This window comes from Lygodium microphyllum, chromosome 2 (assembly GCF_053477565.2).
Source record: "Lygodium microphyllum isolate KBCC chromosome 2, Lygodium_microphyllum_v1.1.10, whole genome shotgun sequence".
Classification (NCBI taxonomy): Eukaryota; Viridiplantae; Streptophyta; class Polypodiopsida; order Schizaeales; family Lygodiaceae; genus Lygodium; species Lygodium microphyllum.
Window position 1 is genome coordinate 112,021,911 of NC_141136.1, and position 22,698 is coordinate 112,044,608.

The 22,698-nt window shown below is 38.7% G+C and overlaps 1 protein-coding gene across 1 annotated transcript; it reads left to right on the forward strand.

The window, feature by feature from the left end:
• The first annotated feature begins 2,683 nt into the window (after nt 1–2,683).
• On the forward strand, nt 2,684–4,451 carry LOC148040195 (uncharacterized). Its single transcript, XM_087666173.1, has one exon. The coding sequence runs from the start codon at nt 2,963–2,965 to the stop codon at nt 4,160–4,162; it is 1,200 nt and encodes a 399-aa protein (XP_087522299.1). The 5' UTR covers nt 2,684–2,962; the 3' UTR covers nt 4,163–4,451.
• Nucleotides 4,452–22,698: the final 18,247 nt, after the last annotated feature.

The following is a 22,698-nucleotide window of genomic DNA, read 5'->3' on the forward strand; positions in this document are numbered from 1 at the left end:
CTCTAATCTCATCACTAATCCACCTCTCCTCACTCTCCCAAGCAGGAGATGTTTACTTTGAGTGCCCTTGCACTTTTTGGCTCTTGACCGATCTTCTTTACCTTATGTATACAACCCAAGTTGGTTGTAATGATCACCTCAGGTGAATGGAAGATTAGCATTTGCAACCTTTTACAGCCATGGGTCTTCCTAACTAATTTTGGGATACTTTACAATTTGCATAGGAGAAAGCTTGGCTAAGGGACTAATTGTTACAAAAAATATATGTGATCATAAAAGATAATGCAAATACATTATAATTGTACCTAGCGGGCAATGGTGATTAAAACATTACAATGTAGATCAAAGAACATAATTCTTTCTAAAATTAATTCTAGCACATTGCACTTTTTCTTGACTTGCATCCTTATTTGCTATAGTGGCTAACACATGGGATTGGTTGAAAAAAGCATTTTCAATTTAAAGCTAGAGCACAACCTAGCTATGTAAGTGGTAGATTGAGCCACAATTATTCAAATAGATCATATTTTGCTTGAAGAGTAGAAATGGAAGCATAGAAACATTGTACTTGATTGCATTGATTATTTGTGGTTCTTCTTTATTGAAGCATGGTAGAAAATGACTTCTCATCATTTTTTCATATAATGGGAGTGTGTTTTGCTGCCACTAATCATTTGAAACTATTTTGAGTTGAAAGGAGACCAATGATTATAACTAGGATTTTATCATAGGACCACCACATTTGCTATTGTTGAAGTAAAAAGCCTTAGTATTCAAATGTTTATGGAGTGCATAAAGATTGTGTCCATCACCTATAGAGTAAGGCTTAATCATTGCATATCATTCATAGGTATTAAGCATTGTTTAATCTACAAGTTAGAGACCCATATAAACCATCACAATTGCATGTTTGTATCAACATGACAACATCTACGTGAGCTAAAACCATCATGATTGCATACCTTTGGGTGTCAAAATCTATCATCTATCATCTAGAGCATTAGCCTATCTAATCATTGCTTTGAAATAAGTAGCATCTTGAGTTTCCAGTTTCCAGTTTCCATCACCTTGTGTGATTTTACCATCACCATTATGATTATATCACCAAAACCATGTGTTTTTGGGTTAAACTTGTGCTTTTTAATCAAGTTGAGTAGCTGATCATATGCTATAGGGCTTCTAAACTATATTTGTTATGTCTAATGTAGTGCCTATTGATTGGCAACCATTTGGTAAGCTCCCTTGGCAATACATGATTGCAAACCTAGACCACCATGATTGTGCATATCTCACCACCACCATGACTGTCGGACTCTAGCAACACCACCACCATGGGTGCATATTAGGTTGATCTTATGGCGTGCCTCTTGTGAACTAATAGAGAATATTGTTAATGATTTGCCACAAGAATTGCATTGTGTAAACAGTATCATAATGAGTGATCACCATCGTGAGTGACTCAAATCACCATGGATATCACATCATCACTATGAGCAAGATAGTCACTACCAAGATTATTACCGCCTTGAGTTACACATCATCAATTCGGGTTCCAAACATAAAAGTAGTGATACCCTAGCTCAAAAGAAACCACCATAATTGGTCTACATCCATCACCATGACCACTCTTTTGAACCTCCATAAGTGTTCACATGCACAAAGCACAGCACTTCTTGTGAAGACCTAGGGCATAGCCTAACACTTTGAGTACCACAACGAAAGAAAGAAAGTGTGGCTTGTATAGTCCAAAACTCATCATCACCATCATGTTATACCAACATGATTGGGCCATGACGTGACCACATTGATGACTTTATGGTTCGCCAAGGTGAGTACATGCCATCTAAGATGCACCCAAATTACCTTAGCGAAAGCAAAGGTATTCCTCCTATACAACCACGACCTTTCGGCACACAAATACCTAAGTTTTGTTGGTTCTACAACATTGGAATGCCCCAATGGATATAGCAAAGGAAGGAGTCTACATCATCCTACAACTTGAAGCCACAAGAGCTTCTAATTACAACATTTCCAACATAAGATCCTATAGATTATCTCGGCTCTTCTAGATACATACAAAGAACTTGCTTTTTTTTTCAATCATTGGAGTGCTACTCCCACTTTCAAGCTCAATTTGTTGCTTTGGAAATCCTTGCCTACAAGCTACCTTTCGAGGACAAGCTTAGGTGTTTGAGTACCTTTGCTCTATGCCCCTTTTGTAAAAGGGTCAAGGAGAACATCAAGCATACATTTTGGGATTGCTATGAAGTTAAGGAATGTGGGAGACACCTAAGGATTAAAGCTATGGAGAGGGTTTGGTTGCCCCATCAAATCAGTTGGAAGGACGCTCTCTTTGGTGACAAAAGCAATCTCCATGAATGCTTTCATGAAACTTGAGCTATACAGAGGGCTTTGCTCTTTAGAGTTGTTTGGGTAAGCAAGAAAGAACTCCCTTTTGGCAATTGCAAGTTAGCATTGGGGATTAAGCCTATGGTGATTCCAAGATTTGCTAGTGAGGTGGTATGCCTTCTATAATTTCCAGTGGCAAGTCCAACTCCTACAACCTGGCAAGGAAATCGCTTGTTAGAGCTAGCTTCATCTTTGTGAGGTGTTACACATAATATATATTCGCTACTTTTAGCTAAGGAAGCCTCGTGCTTCTAATACATTTTGCTACAAAATATTTGTACTCAGTTTGAAGCATAAGGGTAGATGTTCTCTTTGTAAGGCAAGCTTTCCACTTGGTTCCGGTTAGAGAGCAGGCAGTTGGGGAAGCTGTACACTTCTTTGTGAAGTTCAAGATGAGACAAAATGTGACGCTTGGGGAGGGAATCAATGGCCTTTGGGGTACCTGAGCGATGGCTCATGGTCTGACAATACAGCGCCAAGGATGTGGGTGAAGGGAAGGAAAGGAGGGGAGGGAGGAGGAGGCACTCAAGGAAAGAGTGACAGGTAAACATGCATGGCGCCGGGGTGGTCGAGCAGTTCGTGCAAGGGCGAGGAGAAGAGGACAGAAGAAGAAGACGAAGAAGAAGAAGTGATCGGCCAGTCATGGCGGAGAGGAGAGGCGGTGATGGTGAGGGCAAACCGCTGCAAATGGCTGGCAGGGAGAGTAAAGAGGCTGGCCAGGGCAGGGGGGGTGGCGGTGTGGGTGGCGGACGCAAATCTGGTGGTGCATGTGCCGCCGGAGCTCGCCCCCACGCATCTCACGAGAACGCCCGCGATCGTGCCTGATGCTTCCTCGTCTTCTTCCTCGTCAGCGTCGACAGCGTCGTCGTCGTCTGCTCGGTGGGCTTCGCCTGGCTTTGTAGCCCCCTGTCCTGCGTCGCCTGCGCTCCTTCGCCTCCCCACCCCCCGCCGCGGGCGCTGCCTTGTCTTGGCTGTGCGGCCAGCGCACCTCAGCCACCGCCCTCTCTTCCAGCGGATGCTCCATCGAGAAACACCTCAGCCTCAGCCCCAACCCCAGCCCCAGCCCTTGGCTTCCCCCCTCCCACACCATTTTGGCGCTGCAGCCCCACTATCTTCGCCTCGACAGTCACCCTCCCTGCCCTTGCCTTCCCATGCATTGTTAACTGCCACGTCCAGCCTGTCGTCATGGACGGCATCTGCTGTCCTGCCACCGTCGCCGCCATCATCATCGACGCTATCGTCGTCATCGGCACCATCCATGCCGACTGATCTACTGCAAGGATCAGCCTCCCAGCGCCCCATCTGCCGCTTCAAGGCCCCTCGCCTAGACATACGCAACTTACAACAACAACAACAACACAACAACAACGGCGACGGCGGCGGCGGCAACAACAATGGCAACAATGTCAGGGCCGGATCATCGAGCCAGTCCTCTTCTCCCGCGGTCAGTTCCACCATGGCCTGCTGCTCCTCGGCCTCCCCTTCTTCTTCTCCCTCTTCTTCTTCTCTTTCTTTAGCGGCTGCTACTTCTTCATCCTCGTCTTCTTCTTCTTCTGCTGCTGCTGCCGCCCTGTCGCTCGCAGAGCGCCTCAAGAAACTGAAGCTCCCTTCGTCCGAGAAGACCAGCCCCACCTCCGAGCAGCCCTCTAGTCCCTCCCCGTCGCCCTCGCCCTTGCCTTTGCCTTCGCCAGAAGCTGCAATGGCCTCGTGGATCACCGTCATCCAAGATGGTAAACATAAGCCCAAAAACTAGGGTAAAAATGATGTATGTCCCACCAGATGCAAGCATATTTCTGCTAAGTGAAGCAAAGACTTCCCTCTACCTTATCATTGTCTATCGAGAGAAATTCCTCTTCTTTAATTATGGGTTATGAACAATCAAACCTTCGATTGCAAAGAACTATAATGGATAAGTGAAGTATGTGTACATTACTCAAAGATGTAAACTCTTCTTCATACTCACTACTTGATCAGCACGCATACACATGTCCATGTGTCCAATTCCAAACAAGCCCCAACGTTGTTATCTTAATACAATGCCATGTTGCCCATGTGTTTAGTGTTTTACTTTTGCAATGACTTCTATCTTTTTACCACTTTCAAAGACCTTTTAATCATGGACCAAGGCATGTAGTTCTATTTGAAGCACATATATTTGTGTAAGCTTGCCAATCTTAAGTTTGAATGCATGTTAAGAGCCTCTTCCCACAAGAAAATTGAGTAGCTACAAGGAATGGGAGAGAAAGTACAAAAGCATATCCACATGCAAACAAAGTTTATAAGCTCCCTTCAAAATCATATCCATGTGCAAGCAAGTTTGATGAGCCCTTTTCAAAGCGCATGGAGTCAATGGCCAAGATTCTCTCTCTCTCTCTCTCTCTCTCTCTCTCTCTCTCTCTCTCTCTCTCTCTCTCTCTCTCTCTCTCTCTCTCTCTCCAAACCCTAGCTAGTTCATGTGCGAATTCAACATCTCCAAGTTTTTCCAACCTTTTGCATAGCATTTCCCTATAGTCCATAGGTGCCATGTAGGGGAGAGGGACTTGAGCTAAACATGAATAACTATCTCACCAGTCTTGGAAACACCACCCAAGCTAACCTAAGATATGTTGGAAAAGTTATAACTTAGAAGAAGAGAATGTGACCTTGAATGACTTACTTACCAAAGTGCACACGTACTTGGCTAAGGTAGAGGACAATTTGGCTTTGGAAGTTATTACAACCACTAAGAAGATTGATGCTAAAGTCAAGGAAATGACAACAAGAGTGCAAGAGAAGATACATAAGAAAATCAAACAAGGAAAAACATAAACAAGGTATGAGAATTACTATTTTTTCAATAGCAATGAAGCTATATTACAAGTGAAGAACAAATGTAATGAATCTCGATGAGGCCTCCCTAATGAGTAGCATGAAGAAACACAAGAGGAACTAACTTGATTAAGGCAATCAAGATTGTGTGGAGTTAAACATGCTAGAGACTAAACTAAGGCCAACACTAAAAGAGAAAGGGTTTGATTGAGTGATGCCATCATAGCCACCTATATTTATATATATTTACTACCTACACACATGAACACTACAAGTGGTGGCCACCCATCACTATCACTTTACTCTATATTCTTTATTCTTTCTATGAAAATAGAATAAGAGAATGCAAGTCACACATTGTGAGTATTGGAGTTCCCATATACTATCTTACTCTCTCTTTCTTGAACGTCCATAACTCTTGCTTTTGCTTATACTTCCACTCTTGCTCCATCTTTCAATAGAGAGAGAGAGAGAGAGAGAGAGAGAGAGAGAGAGAGAGAGAGAGAGAGAGTGAGAGAGAGAGAGTGTGTGTGTGTGTGTGTGTGTGTGTGTGTGTGAGACAAAGAGAGAGCTAAATAGAGAGAAAGGGGGGAGAGGGGTTTGATTTTGAGAATACCTAATGTGTGGAGGCAGGGGATCTTCTCTCTGGATGTTGCATCCCCATAATGTGGGAGATAATAGGAAGGGGTGGCCTCACACACTTTAAATTAGAGATGAGAGATGAGAGGTGATAGCTGAGGGGAAGCATTAAATGCATGTTAAAGATGTGTGTGTGTGTGTGTGTGTGTGTGTGTGTGTGTGTGTGTGTGTGTGTGTGTGTGTGTGTGTGTGTGTGTGTGTGTGTGTGTGTGAGAGAGAGAGAGAGAGAGATACTATGAAAGAGGAAGAGATCTAGAGAGAGGGGGAGAAGGGTGTTTGATATATTTTTCTTGGGCAAATACGAGGATATCAACAACCTCCTTTTTTGGTGGAAAAAATATTAATATCTCTCTCTATATATATCACACACACACACACACACATTGATACATATAGTTATTATTAACAAATAAAACTACAAATACTATAATTATTAAAGTTATTAATATATATATAGTACTAATACCTAAAAAGAGTACAATCTTTCACATTCAACAAATTAAAGTTTTCAAGCTTTAGTTTAAGATGCACTATATATCCCTAAGAATACTCAATACATTTATGTGTGTGTGTTTGACAAATTCCTTCGAAAAATCTGAACTATACATATTTAAGAAAGAAAGTATAAAAAGGATATCTTGCTACTCAATTGAATTTGACAAGTGTTTTTCGAAAAAGACCTTCATACAGAGAAAAAGAGATGTAATGCTGAAAGATTTTTGACAAAATATGCTTCTAGAGTATATACAAAATCTTCAATCAAAATCTTGGGTAGGGGGAGAATAATAATAATAATGAAGAGAAGAAGGAGGAGGAGTAGGGTGAAGCGAAGCACAACAAACAAGTACATGAGAGAGAGAGAGAGAGAGAGAGAGAGAGAGAGAAGCTATTATATTTTTATAATATAATGTAATATTACGTAAATGAATAGTGATTTTATTTATAAGTATACTATGTTGATGGCACGTTCATATATTAATAGTATATAAATCTTAATACTTCAAGTCATAAGGAGTGACTACATAAACCAAACTATATGAGCACCACAATTTGACTTTTAGAATAGTCAAGGCAAGTGTGGGACAATGCCTCGAGCTCAATCTTTGGGAAAGAATCAAGTTTAAGCTACACTTTCTTAAATGTTTTGATGAAATTGAGTGGCCACACTTCAACCTTACAATGACACTGTTTGATGACAACATAGAAAAGATGCAAAATAACCCACCTAACTTCTTTATATGTTCACCTTCATTCGAAGGAAACCCTATGGATATTGTACCCTTGAAACATATGCTTCCCTATCTATAAGAATTAGCGAGTTTTCATGGGGGAACTCCAAGACTTTTCCACTTCAGCCTCCATCAATGGAATTGGATTGAAATTTGATATTTGCAACAAATGTGTGCATTTACTTTATATATTGCAACTTTTCAACTTGTAAAACACCATATATTCTATTTATTTTTGCATATCATATTCTTGCAATGCAAATGTGAAATAATTTTGTGTTTTGAAAGACATATAATATTTGATTGCTATAGTTTTGGACTATGATAGTATGCATCCTTGGGAGGAATATTAAATGCATGTAATGAATCAACATGAAGCTTTATTTTATGTGCTTTTGGAGCAAATACAATGGTCTAATGGATGTACAACTTCAATCCATATTTGATCCAAACCACACACACACACACACAGAGGAATGTGTACATGTATCTATATATGGTTTCACTTATGTGTGTGCAATTGAACTACTACTATGTCAATATATAAATGAACTACTACTATGTCAATATATAATTGAGCTACTACTATGTCAAGATATAATTGAACTACTATGTCAAAAATGAGCACACAAGTTATCATTTAGTAAGGTAAATCACTTAATGAGAGAGAGGGAGAGTAGAGATCCACCAATCTGCAAACAACTAGATCGTTGCATATAAACAATGAAGCTCAAGTATATAACCAAGAATTCATCCAAGCTAACTTGAGAAAGTACCAAGTGTATAACCCAAAGCTAAATCAATCCATAGTCATCGGTTCTGCATAAACAATATAGACCATAACTAGATAAGCATATGTATATGAGCAAGTAGGAGTCTCCCACTAACTCAAGAGTCTAAGCTCAACAATAAAATATCAAACTACACCCACAAAAGGAAGTTTGGAATGTCCAAAATCCAAGAAAAGCTCAATATGATGTAAACCTCATAACATCAAATTGTTCAATGACATGAAGTAATACATATGGGAGCATGTATTTGCAATAAGGCATCAAGCTTGTAACTAATACAACTTCAATGCAAGTAGACACTACCCAAATGCAAGATATAGAGCTCAACATAAGCATATCTAGGCATAAGAATCAATGCCAAGCATCAATACATACATGTAGCATCCCCAAAGCGTGTGTAGGCATAAAAGACATAAACCTTCACTATGAATGCTTGTTGTGTCCAAACTTTGTTATAGTATTAAACCTTGCAATACCTGAAGTAATCAAGCTACAATCCCACTGTAATCATCCCAAAAGCCTTTCTCAAGCATCAACCATCATCCGAGCACAAGAAACGGTCCCCATAGGCATCAATAGAGCATAAATCGATCAAATGCTTGATGCTCAAATAGTGAACAATAGACCTATCATGAATTGTAGGTCAATGGCTGACCTCAAACCTTGCAAATGAAACTCAAGACAATGTCAAAGAAATTGGGAAGAACCCCCAAATACAGGGCAACAAGTAAGAGAAGTGTCATGAGCAAGAGACTGATGCTATGAGTGCAAGGACAACCCCTAAAATTGCACTACAACTTTTGGCTACTATCGTGGGGGCTACCTTGATGTGTTTGATCCTCTGGGGTCACTTGCAAGGCTCAAATACCTATGGGGAGGGGCCTTGTCAATGGTGGAAGGGTGGGAGCTAATTGAAGAAGCAACGTGACTGATGCATACATTGGTGTGTGGGAACCATGGAAGCGTCAGGTCTAGCTCTCTTCCTAGGCTAAATGTAATGCTAGTGAAGATCCTCCAATGCCCACTTTGATATGAGTTGAAAGGTGGAGCAAGAGTGAAAGCATAAGAAAAAGCAAGAGAGGAGTAATAGCTATGGAGGTTCAAGCAAGAGAGAGCAAGACAATGTATGGAAACTCCAACAGTCACAATGTGAGACATACCTTCTCTTATTCTATTGTCATAGAAAAAAATAAAGACTAAAAAATGGTGCTGATGGACAATTGGCACCTGCAATATACATTTGTGTAGGCAATAAGTACAAGTAAATGTAGGCAGCTAGGCATAGGCATCCTTTAACCCCCAACATCATATGGTCAAGGAGTCAAAGGGGCTTGATTATGAATCAAGCACGATGAATGAGTTGTTGGGCTATAAACATCAAGATGGCTAGAGCTCTGGTGTGCAGGTCTTGCTATGTCGATATGAATATTCTTATTCTAAAATTTTCTTAACTAAAATTGTTGACTCAATATGTTCTTTTGGTTAGTACCGATATGTCCAATACCACAACCTCTTCAAGAGGACCTACCACATCCCCTTCCTAAACTTGAATAGAATGCTTAGACCTATTCACTTCTTCTTTTTGAATATTCACCTTGCATCTATTGAGAGCCTATGTGAGAGCCAATTAACAGATGATGTATGATGTCATGTGTGAGGTTGCATGGTGATATAGATGACAAATGGGACGACAGTAATTGTTGTGAGCCACATGGTTTAGGTGGATGGAAGGGGCCCCCGTGTGATGTGGGGTGGGTTTGTGTTATGAGCCATGTGTTGATAGAGGCTTGCATGGTTGGTACATAAGCACGAGAACCAATCATGGAGCTAAGGATTGATCATTTGGCAACATGTCAAGCCAAGTAGAGGGGGAAAATGGCTATAATTGAATGTCAATGATGGGGAGCTGAGTGCTATCTAGTCTTCGGTAGTGATGTGGGATGTGGCTCTCAAGTGGCTTGATTGATGGCTAGCATTGAGTCATGGTAACAATATTAGGTAGCATGTGTCAATGTCAAGTAGTCATATGCTTGGCTCTTGAGTAGCTAGCATCTTGAGCATTTATCGTGGCTTGATTGATGGCTAGCATTGAGTCACAACAACAATATTAGGTAGCATGTGTCAATGTCAAGTAGTCGTATGCTTAGCATAGTTGAGTGGGCATAAAGGCCATGATAAATAGTTGGACTCTAGTGAGACTTTCATGAGTAGTGAATTGCAAGCTCAGATGCATTCTAGAAGTTCCCTATACTAGGTAGGAACCCAATATTGATAGTTCCAGCTTAGAGTGGTTTGCTTAGTATCAAATATCCGTGGTAACATTTGGTGCTAATAGTCCCATTGCAGAGTGGTTTATGAAGGGAGTGAGCCTTGAGTGGAAGCCCACAAGAAAAAGCAAGAGGTATGTTGGAAGGAGCAAGAGAGCAAGAGCAAGAGACACAAGATGTGGAAACTCCAATAGTTAGTGTGGCTGTGGGCCTTCCCTTATACAAATATCATTGAAAGAATAAAGAATGAAGCAATAGTGATGGGTGCTCGCCACTTATAGTGTATAGGTGTGTGGGTACTATCAATGTAATTAATACACATGTGGCTAGGCACAAGTGCCTTTAGCCCCAACAACCTCCCACTTAAAGGAGAATGTGCCCCTAGTGAGAAGAGAATGAGAAAAAAGTGACAATAAACAAATGTACATAAAGTACAATAGGATAAGGAAAGAGGTCATCTTATCCAATGCCCATCAACTTCCTAAGGCAAAATGCTCCGCTGATAAACGTTTGGTGAGCAAATTTGCAAGATTTTGGGTTTAGATCTTGTCCACAATAACCTCTCAAATAAAGTAGTAACACATCTCAATGTGAAAGCTTTCGAGACATACTCACCCCCATTATCTAACCTTAGGCATTTCAGCCTATACCTAGATTGGTTCTCAACAAGAGCACAAGCCAATGCTAAAAGATAGAGAAGACATCAAATTTTTTCTTTATAGGGTAAGCCCAAACCTTATGTGAGTAATTATCAATGAAGGTGACAAAGCACTTCACATCACCTAGAGAGATTGATAGGGCATGGGACCACATACATCGAAACCAAGTTTTATGCATCTAGGAGATAGTTCCCTTTATAGCATGTCAATGCAATGCAATGCAAAGTGGATGACTTTGAGTACACAAACATTTTACTTAAACGAAATCAACATTGTGAATATGCTCAACCATTCTTTCCATGATTTTCCTCCACTAACAACTTTGATATGATGATAAGGCAGTGCCGGACTACTCCATGCAACTATACCTCTTCATACTTAAAATAAGATCAAAACCTATATGAAAAGTGTGATGATAAGGCAATGCCGGACTACTTCATATCACTATACCTCTTAATACTTAAAATAAGATCAAAACCTATATGAAAATTGCAACAAAAAAATCAGATTTGGAACCCTATTCAACACATAAAAACCCCTCTCTTCCTAGTGTTTAGGGTTTTGCTTGTGATGGGTAGGTCTAGAGGTGTTTCCATGTATGTTTCTTTGTAATAATGAAAGCAATAAATATACACTAAAACATACAAATGGGGGTAAATTAAGGCAAATCCTCATGCCTTACCTCCATAATACTTGCACAAACATATCCCTAATTTTCCACAAATTTTTTATGCATAAACACTATCTTTTTCCTATTTTATTTGTCCCAAAAATCGTATTTTTAGTAATTTTTTCTTATTTTTCTTATATAAAATGCTATATTTTTTAATTTTCCAGATTTAAGAAATTAATTTGAACTATGAACCATCCTCACATTTTTTCACTTAAAACACGTATTTTGAATTTTCAAAAATTAATAACTCGCACCCACCACGAACATGGGTTCTATATTTTACAATTTACAACCCTCAAATACATCACAACTAAGCTTCAAACAATTTTTTATCACATATGAACATGATTTCATCTATTAAATGTCAAAAAGTATCCAAATTTCCATTGAAAAATAGGCTTACCGTCATTTTTTGTGTTTCGGATTTCAGAAATTGATTTTATAGATGGCGATCGGACTCGCCATTGGCTCCAAATAGCACCAGTTCATCACTACTCAACATCGTCATGGTCCCACATCAATCTGGTTTAAGCTAAGACAACTGATCTCCATCCCAATATTCCCACAAGAATTCCCACATGAATAGCCCACAAGAGGAGAGAGAGAGAGAGGAGAGAGAAATACTAATTTTGTATCTTCCTCATAGTCCATTAATTGCGAAGGCAGAGGTGGAGATTGGAAGCAAAAAATTGAAGGAGTAGGCTGATGTGATCGGAATATACGAGTATTATTTGGCTCTCTAGCCCCCCCCCCCCCCCATCCATTAATGGTGTTGTCATGCAAGGACATCTTCTTCTTTTTTACTTTTTTTAAAAACGCCCCCTCCCCCTCTATCACATGAAAATTTGGGGGGGACTTGGGGGCTCCCAAGAGTCACACGTTCCCCCCTTTAAAGTCCCTTCACATTCTTCTTTTGACCCCCCTTTTCCTAGGCACCCACAACTCCAGTTTTCGGCGTCCGAATTGCGATCCAAAAATTTTTACATGGCTGCCTCGAAGTCCTAAACTACCTAGAGCTTGTTCCACTTCATTCTCGTACCTAGAAAAATTACTAAAAATATTAGACTACTGCAAGATCCATCTTCAAAAGTGCTTTTAAATCTCGCCTTCCATGGCCGCTTAAAAAATCATCGAATCTGCATCTACCACTTCCAGCAAGCTTCTATTTCCACCTCAAACTAACAAAATTTGGCACATTTCTAGCTCTTTTTTGGGCTTAAAATCCTACTCTCAAGGGTCTACTCTTTTCCTTCTCCAAAAATGATGGGGTTGATTCTATTATGTCCTAATCAAGTTATCTTGCTAGTCGATCCTAAGATATTAAGAAGAACATAGTATACTTTTATAGTCAATGAGTAGCAAAAATATCGCTTGCTTTGTTTCTTCAATTCCATAGATGCAATTAATAGAAGCTTTGTTGCAAGAAGATTGTATTCATTGTCTTGGCATGTCTATTTTATGATTTTGCTTGTGAAATAATAAGAAAGCTATGGATGGATTGAGAAACTGTGGCTATCCCAAAGCATACTATCATTAGGGCCAAAAACGCTTCAAAAAATGCACTTTTGTTAATCACGGGATTAAGGAAAGGGCCAAAGAGAGTTCGCCACGTATGCAAGAATATGGTATTCTTGTCTCCTCTTTTTTAGAGATAGTGGAGTCCATTTCGTGATTCTCTCTTCTTTTTTAGCCAAAACCCCTAAAGTCTGACATGTTTTGGAGTCCCAAAGACGTTATTTACTTACAAATCTGACAAAATACGTGACAGAGATGTGATGAAATTAATAATGAGTTTTTTGAAAGTCGGGAGATCTTTCAATATTGTTTTTGGCGCCCAATACATACTCGTTTGTATTCTTGGCGCTACTTTTTAGTTCATTCACCCCTCTTTGAGCTTCTTTCTCTACACTTTCATTCTTTTCATGGCTTCCTCCAGGCGCCCTTCTCATTTAATACACTCTTGCATAGTCTATAGCCAGGGAGCATATGGAAATTTTGAGCCCAAAACCTTTGTTGTAAACGATTGGGTTACCATGCTGCCATCTTGCAAGGGCTCTCATAAGGTGAAAAGAAGAAAACGAGATTATATAAAACATCATTGGAAGGGGCGTATCATTGCCTTCAAAATTATGCCCGAAGGCTGGTTTGTCAAGGTGCAACATGTTTACATGGCCAAGGATATGCACTTGCCTCCAAACGAATGTGTTCCCCAACAAACACATTGTAAGTTATTAGTTGAATAACGTATATAATTCTTTTCCATTTATGCAAGTTTTAACAAACGGTTCGTCATTGTAGATATCTTTCCGTCAACAAGTATTGAATGGCAACCTGTGGAAAGCCTAAGTGGGACTTTCCATGCCATTCATAAGGTATTGGCAGACATTATTTATGCCGATCAAACTGTGTCTTTTTTTAGTGAATGCAAGGTTTTTATATATTATGCACAGTATGTGGTTCCCTCTAAAGCGGATAAGTATGGGAATATCGAAGATTTGCCATTGCCAAGTCTTTCATCTCTAAACTGGGAGATTCCTGACAAGGTAACGGTGCAGAGTTTCAAATTCAAAATATCTCAGGATATTAAAAAGTCCATGACAGCTGGAAGGATCTCAAGAAGAATACTTTTACATTGGTTTGTACCCCTCCATATCTTCGTGGCTTGCTTCAAAACAGCAAATTTACAAAGAACGAAGGTATCCTGGCTAAGTAGAAACTTTTCGGAATAGGAGCCTACCAGCACTGCAAGAAAAAATGTAACAAGTTGGTAAAAAGGGGTCCCTAAAAAAACCAACAATATGAAAGAGACTTACATTCACTCCATCTATCTTGAGTATCTTTGAATCTATTGTCCTGCAGACATTTGAAAAGCACTCTTTTTCCATAAATATATGTATGACTTTGTGACTTTGCAATGATACTTCTTGTTAGAGAGATTTATATGGTTTTCTAGGATCAACAATATCCTCATATGTGGTGTCCAAGAAGGTAGTCAGGAGCCTGCCAGCACTGCAAATGGAAACATGTAACTAAAATAGATAATCAAATAAAATAAATAATTAACCAAAAAGCAAGCAGTATTCCATTCAACCCACATTCTTCCTTGGCCATGGATACCACTTAGAGAGTTCATGAGGATAATTTCTCTGGTGAGTGTATCCGATGTAATAAAAAAAATTATGGTAGTTGTGATGGAATCAAAAGCTTTGAAAGACATTGTTATATTTGAACCAAATCTCAAAAAAAAATCCATTGATAACAGTGGATCAACAATACACATAATTTTAGAGATTTATTGGCTAAGAGATGCAATCAATGTCCTAAAGCTAATAGCAAAAATAAAGGAGTGTTATTTGCAATCAATAGCACAATTATTCTATATACTAAAATTTTTTAGAGTCAAAATGCCTTACCTTATGCAATAATAAACTACAAAATCTAACAATTAAATATCATTTTTACAACTAGCATGGACTTGTCCTCATGAGATATGCTAAGATAGTCCTCTTCCTCAGAAGTGCAAGAAACATTAATAACCATTTGCCCATACACCTCGCCCATTCTCTTATAATTAACAAGTCCAAGTACATCGATTTTTCTCTTGCAAACATCATCCTCGGTACCTTATTCTGCTAATCATATTAAAATCTTTATTCATTAGGGTGATCTTATGAGCATGAGCAGCAACAATGTAAGGATAATTCATAAATTCATAAAGTCAACCATGTGAGGATAAGTTGATATGACGCGAGAGCAGCAAAGCCAAATTTTCGCAGGGTCATATTCGCACCGTATCGTGGAGCAGTTCATACGGCGCGAGCGTGGCAAAAAGCATAATGTTTGTTACTACACTTTTCGCTGCATATCATGGATGACTTGATATGGTGCAAGAGTGGCACAACAAAATCTCCGTAGGGGTCCTCCTCCCTGAGTATCATGAAGGAGTAAACATGCATGCGCGTGCAAAGTACACCCCCTTGTAATGACTTATTTTTTGTGAGATCTTAAACTTATCAAAAAAATCCAAAAAAAATTTCATGAGTTCATTAGGTTTTGAAAAAATTTTAGGAATTTTTTAAGATTTTTTTGAGCTCATTTGCTATTTTTAAAAATATTTTTAAGCAAAAAATAGCCTTAAAAAGACCCAAAAAATCACAAAAAAACCACCCAAAAATAGCATGGCCGATACGACGCGAATATGGGTAACCGAGACCGATACGACGCGAATATGGGTAACCGAGCGTCTCGGTTACCCATATTCGTGTCATATCGGCCATGCTATTTTTGGGTGGTTTTTTTGTGATTTTTGGGTCTTTTTTAGGCTGTTTTTTGTTTTAAATTATTTTTAAAAATAGCAAATGAGCTCAAAAAAATCTTAAAAATTTTTTCAAAGCCTATTGAACTCATGGAAATTTTTTTGAATTTTTTTGAGCTCTTTTGCTATTTTTAAAAATATTATTAAGCAAAAAATAGCCTAAAAAAGACCCAAAAAATCACAAAAAAACCACCCAAAAATAGCATGGCCGATACGACGCGAATATGGGTAACCGAGCGTCGCATGGCTGATACGACGCGAATATGGGTAACCGAGATGCTCGGTTACCCATCTCGGTTACCCATATTCGCGTCGTATCGGCCATGGTTACCCATATTCGCGTCGTATCGGCCATGCTATGGCCGATACGACGCGAATATGGGTAACCGATACGACACGAATATGGGTAACCGAGCATCTCGGTTACCCATATTCGCGTCGTATCGGCCATGCTATATGGGTATAGCATGGCCGACGCTCGGTTACCCATATTCGCGTCGTATCGGCCATGCTATACATTTTTGGGTGGTTTTTGTGATTTTTTGGATCTCTTTTAGGCCGTTTTTTGCTTTAAAATATTTTTAAAATAGCAAACGAGCTCAAAAATAACTTAAAAATTTTCTAAATTTTTTTCAAAGCCTAATAAAGTTATGTAATTTTTTTTGTGAAATGGAGACTAATTATTTTGATGGTCTTTTTTTTGTGAAATTGAGATATATTACATTTGAAAAAAGATATACAATGATAAAGCATCAATAATGTAGTGATGCTTTCAATTATAAAATCAATCTGCTTTAGAATCAGAGTTCTGAGAGAAAGAAATAGATTCAAGTCCTTTCTATTTCTTCTTACAAATCAAGGGAATAGATCTTAAGAGATTTGCTAGGATATGATATCATGAGTAGTATCATCCCATGACATCAAGCTACCATTTAGGTATTGAAATCTGATAGTGCCAATAAGAATCACAATTGAAGATATTGAAACTTGAAACCCCATAGTGCTAATCATAGTTGAGGGTATGATGAGAAAAATACTCCTAAGAGCTAATATTAAGTAAGAAGTTGTATCCTTCATATTCTTCGAAGCATCCTGCACACATAAAATCATCTTAGTCCTAAAGTTGATATGATACACAATATCACTAATACTTCTATCTATTACTTGTTTAATTTTTTTATATTTTAAGAGACAAAATTGAATAATAAATATTTTTAATCTATTACTAGGTAAATATTTTTATCTCCCAGAAATCAAAGTACTTCCTTTCTTCTAATTATAATATATTATCCTTGTCTTATCAATTAGTCCTTGCTAAAAAGTTGATATTACAACACTGTATAATGAAGATATTCTATTTTCAAGTGTCAAGATCAAAGTGAAAATTTTCACTTTCTATTCTATTAGCTTAAGGATTATCCTTAGTATATCTATCCCTACCAATTTGCATCAACACCATGGGACTCTTTTACCCATTTTCTTATGAATCAAATTGAAGAGATTGAAGAAAAAACTTGGATTTAGTTGAAACAAAATCTTACAGAATGGATATCTTAGGGGTTGAAGTAAAGATGCGGCTTGGATGTCCCAACCTAGTTGGGTTTGCTGAAAACTAACAAGATGATCTCGTCTCAGGTCCATGGAGGACCATATCTCTATAGCTCAATCGGCAAGTAAGTGGTATTGATCCTCTGTGTAGAGACTCTTTTGATTGTTGATCACCTTCTCAAGATTTTGTGAAAGGAGACGAAGGGAGACCAATGCACGCTGCTGGTAAGAACCGGACGTGATTTTGGTGAGAAATTTTACGACATAGTAAAATCTACTTTAAGAACTAAGAAACAAAGTGAAGAGGAGAGAATGATGATTCAAATAAATGCAGGCGAAAAAAGAAGCGTGATTTTGGTGGGAAACGTGATAGTAAAATATTCAAAATGAAAGAATAATGGCCGAAAAGTGACCTCTGACATGAGTTAACGTCCTTAGGCATTTAATGGCTAACCTCTTAAATGAATAATAAATTCTCTCATTAATCACGTCTGAATGGCCAAATTTGGAGGGTTCATTATTTTAAAACCTCAACTAATTAGTAACTTAATCATTTTCTTACAAGTGCCATTTTTGAAACGTTTTTGGCCCTAATGGCTAAGTTTCACCACCAAAAACTAGTTTCATCTCATGAGTACTTGGACCGGCCCCATAGATGAGAGATCTCTTTGCAAGATGTGACTAATCATGCAAGGCCATGATAACTAGTTGGGCTCCAGGGAGATTTTCATGAGTCCAAAATGAGATCAATGACTTGCAAGCCCCCCAGATGCATACTAGAAGGTCCTTTGCTAGGTAGGGGGTACAATGAAGGCCCAATACCAATAGTTTCAGTTTAGAGTGGTTTGATTAGATATCCAAGGTAACATTTGGTGCTGATAGTTCCATTGCAAAGTGGTTTGCTTAGTATCACAAATAGACTATCCAACATGGGTTTTTGCTTGATACATGGCAATTTCATGCTAAGCCCTACATAGCACTATTTTAGGGGGCTAGTATGAGATTGTGCCTTATGGAAAAAGGGATTGACATTCCACTCTCCCTCATTTCTCACTCTCATTGAACCAAGTGGGATCTTGTTTGCTTTGAGTTTTGATTGCTGTTGTTGTTTGTTGTTGTTTTTTTTTTCTCTCTCTCTCTCTCTCTCTCTCTCTCTCTCTCTCTCTCTCTCTCTCTCTCTCTCTCTCTCTCTCTCTCTCTCTCTTCATGGCTGATCAAGTCATTAGGAACCTTAGTTGATTCTTATGGGTCAAGCTGGACACTCCCCTATGAGATAGACCTTGAAGCAACCTAAACGTCTATGCTTGTGTGTTTCATGAAATCCAAGTGCTATCCTTAGGACAAAAACTAGATGACCACCCTATGTTACTCCATGGGTTTCGCAGGCAGGTATGTCTCATTTAGAATCCCTCAATTCACAACAACCACCTTAATTTTAATTCTTCCCTTTATTTTATATAATCATAGGGGAAACTTCTCAATGAATGCCAAATCTTCCATGGATGGTCATTCTCTCTGTTTCTTCTTTCAGTTTGTTCCCAAACAGTTTGCCACCAAGATGCAAGTTTCTGCTGCTTCAACAGGAAGAGGAACCAGTCCACCACATAGAGCATGCATCATGATGGTAATATATTTCCGCCATTGTGGGATGAACTTCTTGTAGAAAGTGGCTTTGATTATGAGAAATTCCAACTCTTCAGTGGAAGAAGGAACTTTACAAACTTCCATTAAATTCTCCTCTTCTTGGCAATGCCATTTCCTTCATTTTTAGCCTCTTCTGGTACTTGTTGATGGCAAGTTTCCCCGACTGCACACCAAAAACATGGAGCCCCAAGAGGAACACCAAGGAAAAGGGAATTCTCTTGCACTAAAATCTATCTTGTAATATCAACAAGCTTTTATTTCATTCTTTTGATCATCAAAACAAAGAAAACAGCAATTCTTCATGCAGCATCATAGTAGATTTCTCCCGCAGATTTGATAGAATCAACCATAATCTTCAACATCTTCGTAAAATTATTCAATAGAAAAAAGAACATAGAAGAATACACCATCTTTTAATGGAAATCAATCACATATTATTCATCTTCAATGTCTTCATAGTTCTCTCTCTCAATCTCTCATATATAGTTGTATTGTTTTGATAGATTTCTCTCTCTCTCTCTCTCTCTCTCTCTATATATCATATCCTCACTACAATGCTCTCATAATCTCTCTCAATAATACTTCTTAGTCGTGGATGCACCTCCCAAGAGGTATGTCTGATATGAAGAGTCACCAAAGCCACTATAGTGTCTTTTCACAGCTCACTACTGTCACTGTCACTTAGTCTTCTCTTCAGTCTTCAACAGCTGCTTCTTCCACTTGTTTTAGCTCTTTTGAACTTAGATTCATCCTTTCCAAAGGTTAGAAAATTTTCCCAAAGTCACACATAAATTTTGTAGAACACTTACAGAAGGTCTACAAAACAGTTACAGTACAGTACCAGAACAGCTACAGAGCAGAGACAGAGCAAAGACAGAGGCTCTACAGAGGGTCTACAGAAGGTCATCAGAACCTCATAACTCATACTCAAACCATTCCAAACTATCAAAAACTATTCAATAAGCTTTCAAAAGATCTCAATCTACATCAATCCTCAATCCATTCTTCATACAGAAGACAATCAAAACAAAACAAAAGCTATACAGAAAGTATACAGAACCAATCAGAAGCTCAACAGAATCTATCAGAACATCACGGAGATTCATATCTTCACTAAAAATCATCATGAACTTCCAAAATATAATTAATATCATCCAAAACACTCTCAAATACTTCCATTAACAACCATACATCACTCTAAATCCATCAAAAATCAATCATTCAGACCTCAAAAACAACAAAAATTAGTCAAAAATTCAGTCTTTTTCCACTCTCAACAACCACCACCATCCCTTCCCATGTTTCTCCCCCCATATTAATTACCTCAAGTACAGGTCTCTCTCTCTCTCTCTCTCTCTCTCTCTCTCTCTCTCTCTATATATATATATATATATATATATATATATATATATATATATATAAAAGCAACTTCTTGCTTTCTCTCTCTTACACACCTTCTTTCTTGCTCTCTCTCTCTCTCTCTCTCTCTCTCTCTCTCTCTCTCTCTCTCTCTCCTTGTGTTGCTCACAAATACATACACGTACACACACTCTCTCTCACTCCCTCTCTCCTATCCTCCTCTCTCTCTCTCTCTCCTCCTCTCCCCTCTCTCTCTCTTTCTCTCTCTCTCAAATAGCTCTCAAATAGCCACTCCTCTCTTTCTCCCCCTCTTACACACACACACTCTCTCTCTCTCTCTCTCTCTCTCTCTCAATTAGTAAGTTTTCACTTTCTCCCTCTCCTACTCTCTCTCTCTCTCTCTCTCTCTCTCTCTCTCTCTCTCAAGGGTCATCCATCCATTTTTCACAACCCTCTTATTTTTGCAAGGGTCAAGAGGGTTTGCATGAGTTCCATTGTCTTAGACACTTTTAGTTGTTAATATCAGGATGAAGAGAATATCACATTGTTACTCCCACATGCATATATACATTCACATACCTCTCACTTTTGTATGCATAATTTGATCTTATATCCTAATATATCACTTCCATTGTGCACACATAAGTGAAACTACATTGCACATGTTTTCACTACTTTTAATTTAGAATTATTATGTGGACTTACTACAAGAGGATAAGGTATCAAATAGTTTGTTACACTCATTCTCATAATGTGTGATATCTATTGTTTTTTACTTTGTTCGAATAGTTAATATCGGGACAACAATATTATCTCATTGTTACTCAATCCATTGTGCACATATACATTCACATGCTTGCATGTTTCTACACTCCACCCTTCACTAGATATTTTGCATGTGCTTTATTTACACATATTGTAGTATTGCAATTGGGCGAATGCCTATACACAATCTCCTTCACTTGCACATTCCTCTCTCTTTCTTCTCTTCCCTCTCATCCTCATTTCATTACGGTTGAAAATAAACACAATCTAATAATTTTAAAAGTACATATTCATCATGCACATCAAATATCAATTGAGTTCCATTGATGGGGGGTGGAATTGGTGATCCCTAACAAAGTCTAGGATTGAACCATGGAAGCACGCTAGCTCAATTAAGTAGGGAAGCATGTGCTCCTCCAAAAGGACAGTGTCAATGGGATTTCCCTCAAATGGGAGTGGGAAAATAAAGGTATAGGGTGGATTCATCTGTATCTTCTCCATGCTATGATCCACAAATAGTGTCATTGTTGGGCTGAAGTGCAACCAATTAATGTCATCAAAACATTTCATGAAAAGGAGCTTTCTGTAACTCCTTCTGGTAGAAGTTGTTGTGGGAGTTGATTTGCACTTGCCTTGTCCATATTGAATACAAAGGTCAGTGCTTGCTTTGACAACTTCACACATTCACTTCTAACCAATCGGAATAGCTCACTTAAGTTGTTTTCCTTCATGGAGCTCCAGATGGCAATGTCAAACAATGCAGATATTTCCTTCAAAAACCTTGCAAGCCCTGGCCACAAAATCACTAAATACCTACCCACATCTAGGGGGCTTCGTCGATAATGATCTCTTCTAATTTCATTGCGTATCTAGTACCCCATTCATATCGAACATGATTAATTTTTAAGTTGTGGGAGGTAACTGTACATGTGCACGTGGAAGGTGAGCACCCATGTATTGGTATGGCGAAAAAGGATACTACATTACAGTCAAATATTGTGCAAGTTTATGTACATATGGGAGGTAACTGTACATGTGCATGTGGAAAGGTGAGCACCTATGTATTGGTATGGCGAAAAAGAACACTATATTACAGTCAAATATTGTGCAAGTTTATATAAACATGCTACCTTTTCTCTTAGATAGCTTCCATCTTCGGCAAAGTGATACAAACATGCAATTTGTATATTGGAATTAAGTGCTACTAATGCAAAGTCACCACATCCTGCATTGCAATCTAAAATGGTGTCCCCTTCTTTTCTCTGTGTTTGTAAGAATGGACCTTGAGCGAGCTGAACAACGTAGCATTGACTCTAGAGACCAGAGAGAGTGGCCAGTGAGATGACTGAGTGTAAAGCCCTATTCGGCCAAGAGCTTAGACCCAAGTGCAGAAGCTGCATTCATTAACTTGTGTTTGCACCCACATTGTTTTTGACACTTGAAGTGCACTTGGGAAAAAGTGAAAGCCTGATTTTGCACAATGCACACCAGAAAAGAGCACCACACACACATTGAGCGAACGTAAATTGAGGATCGACTGTCAATAAAAAAGGAACATGCTCAGACTTAATAAACAGAACGAACCCACTAAT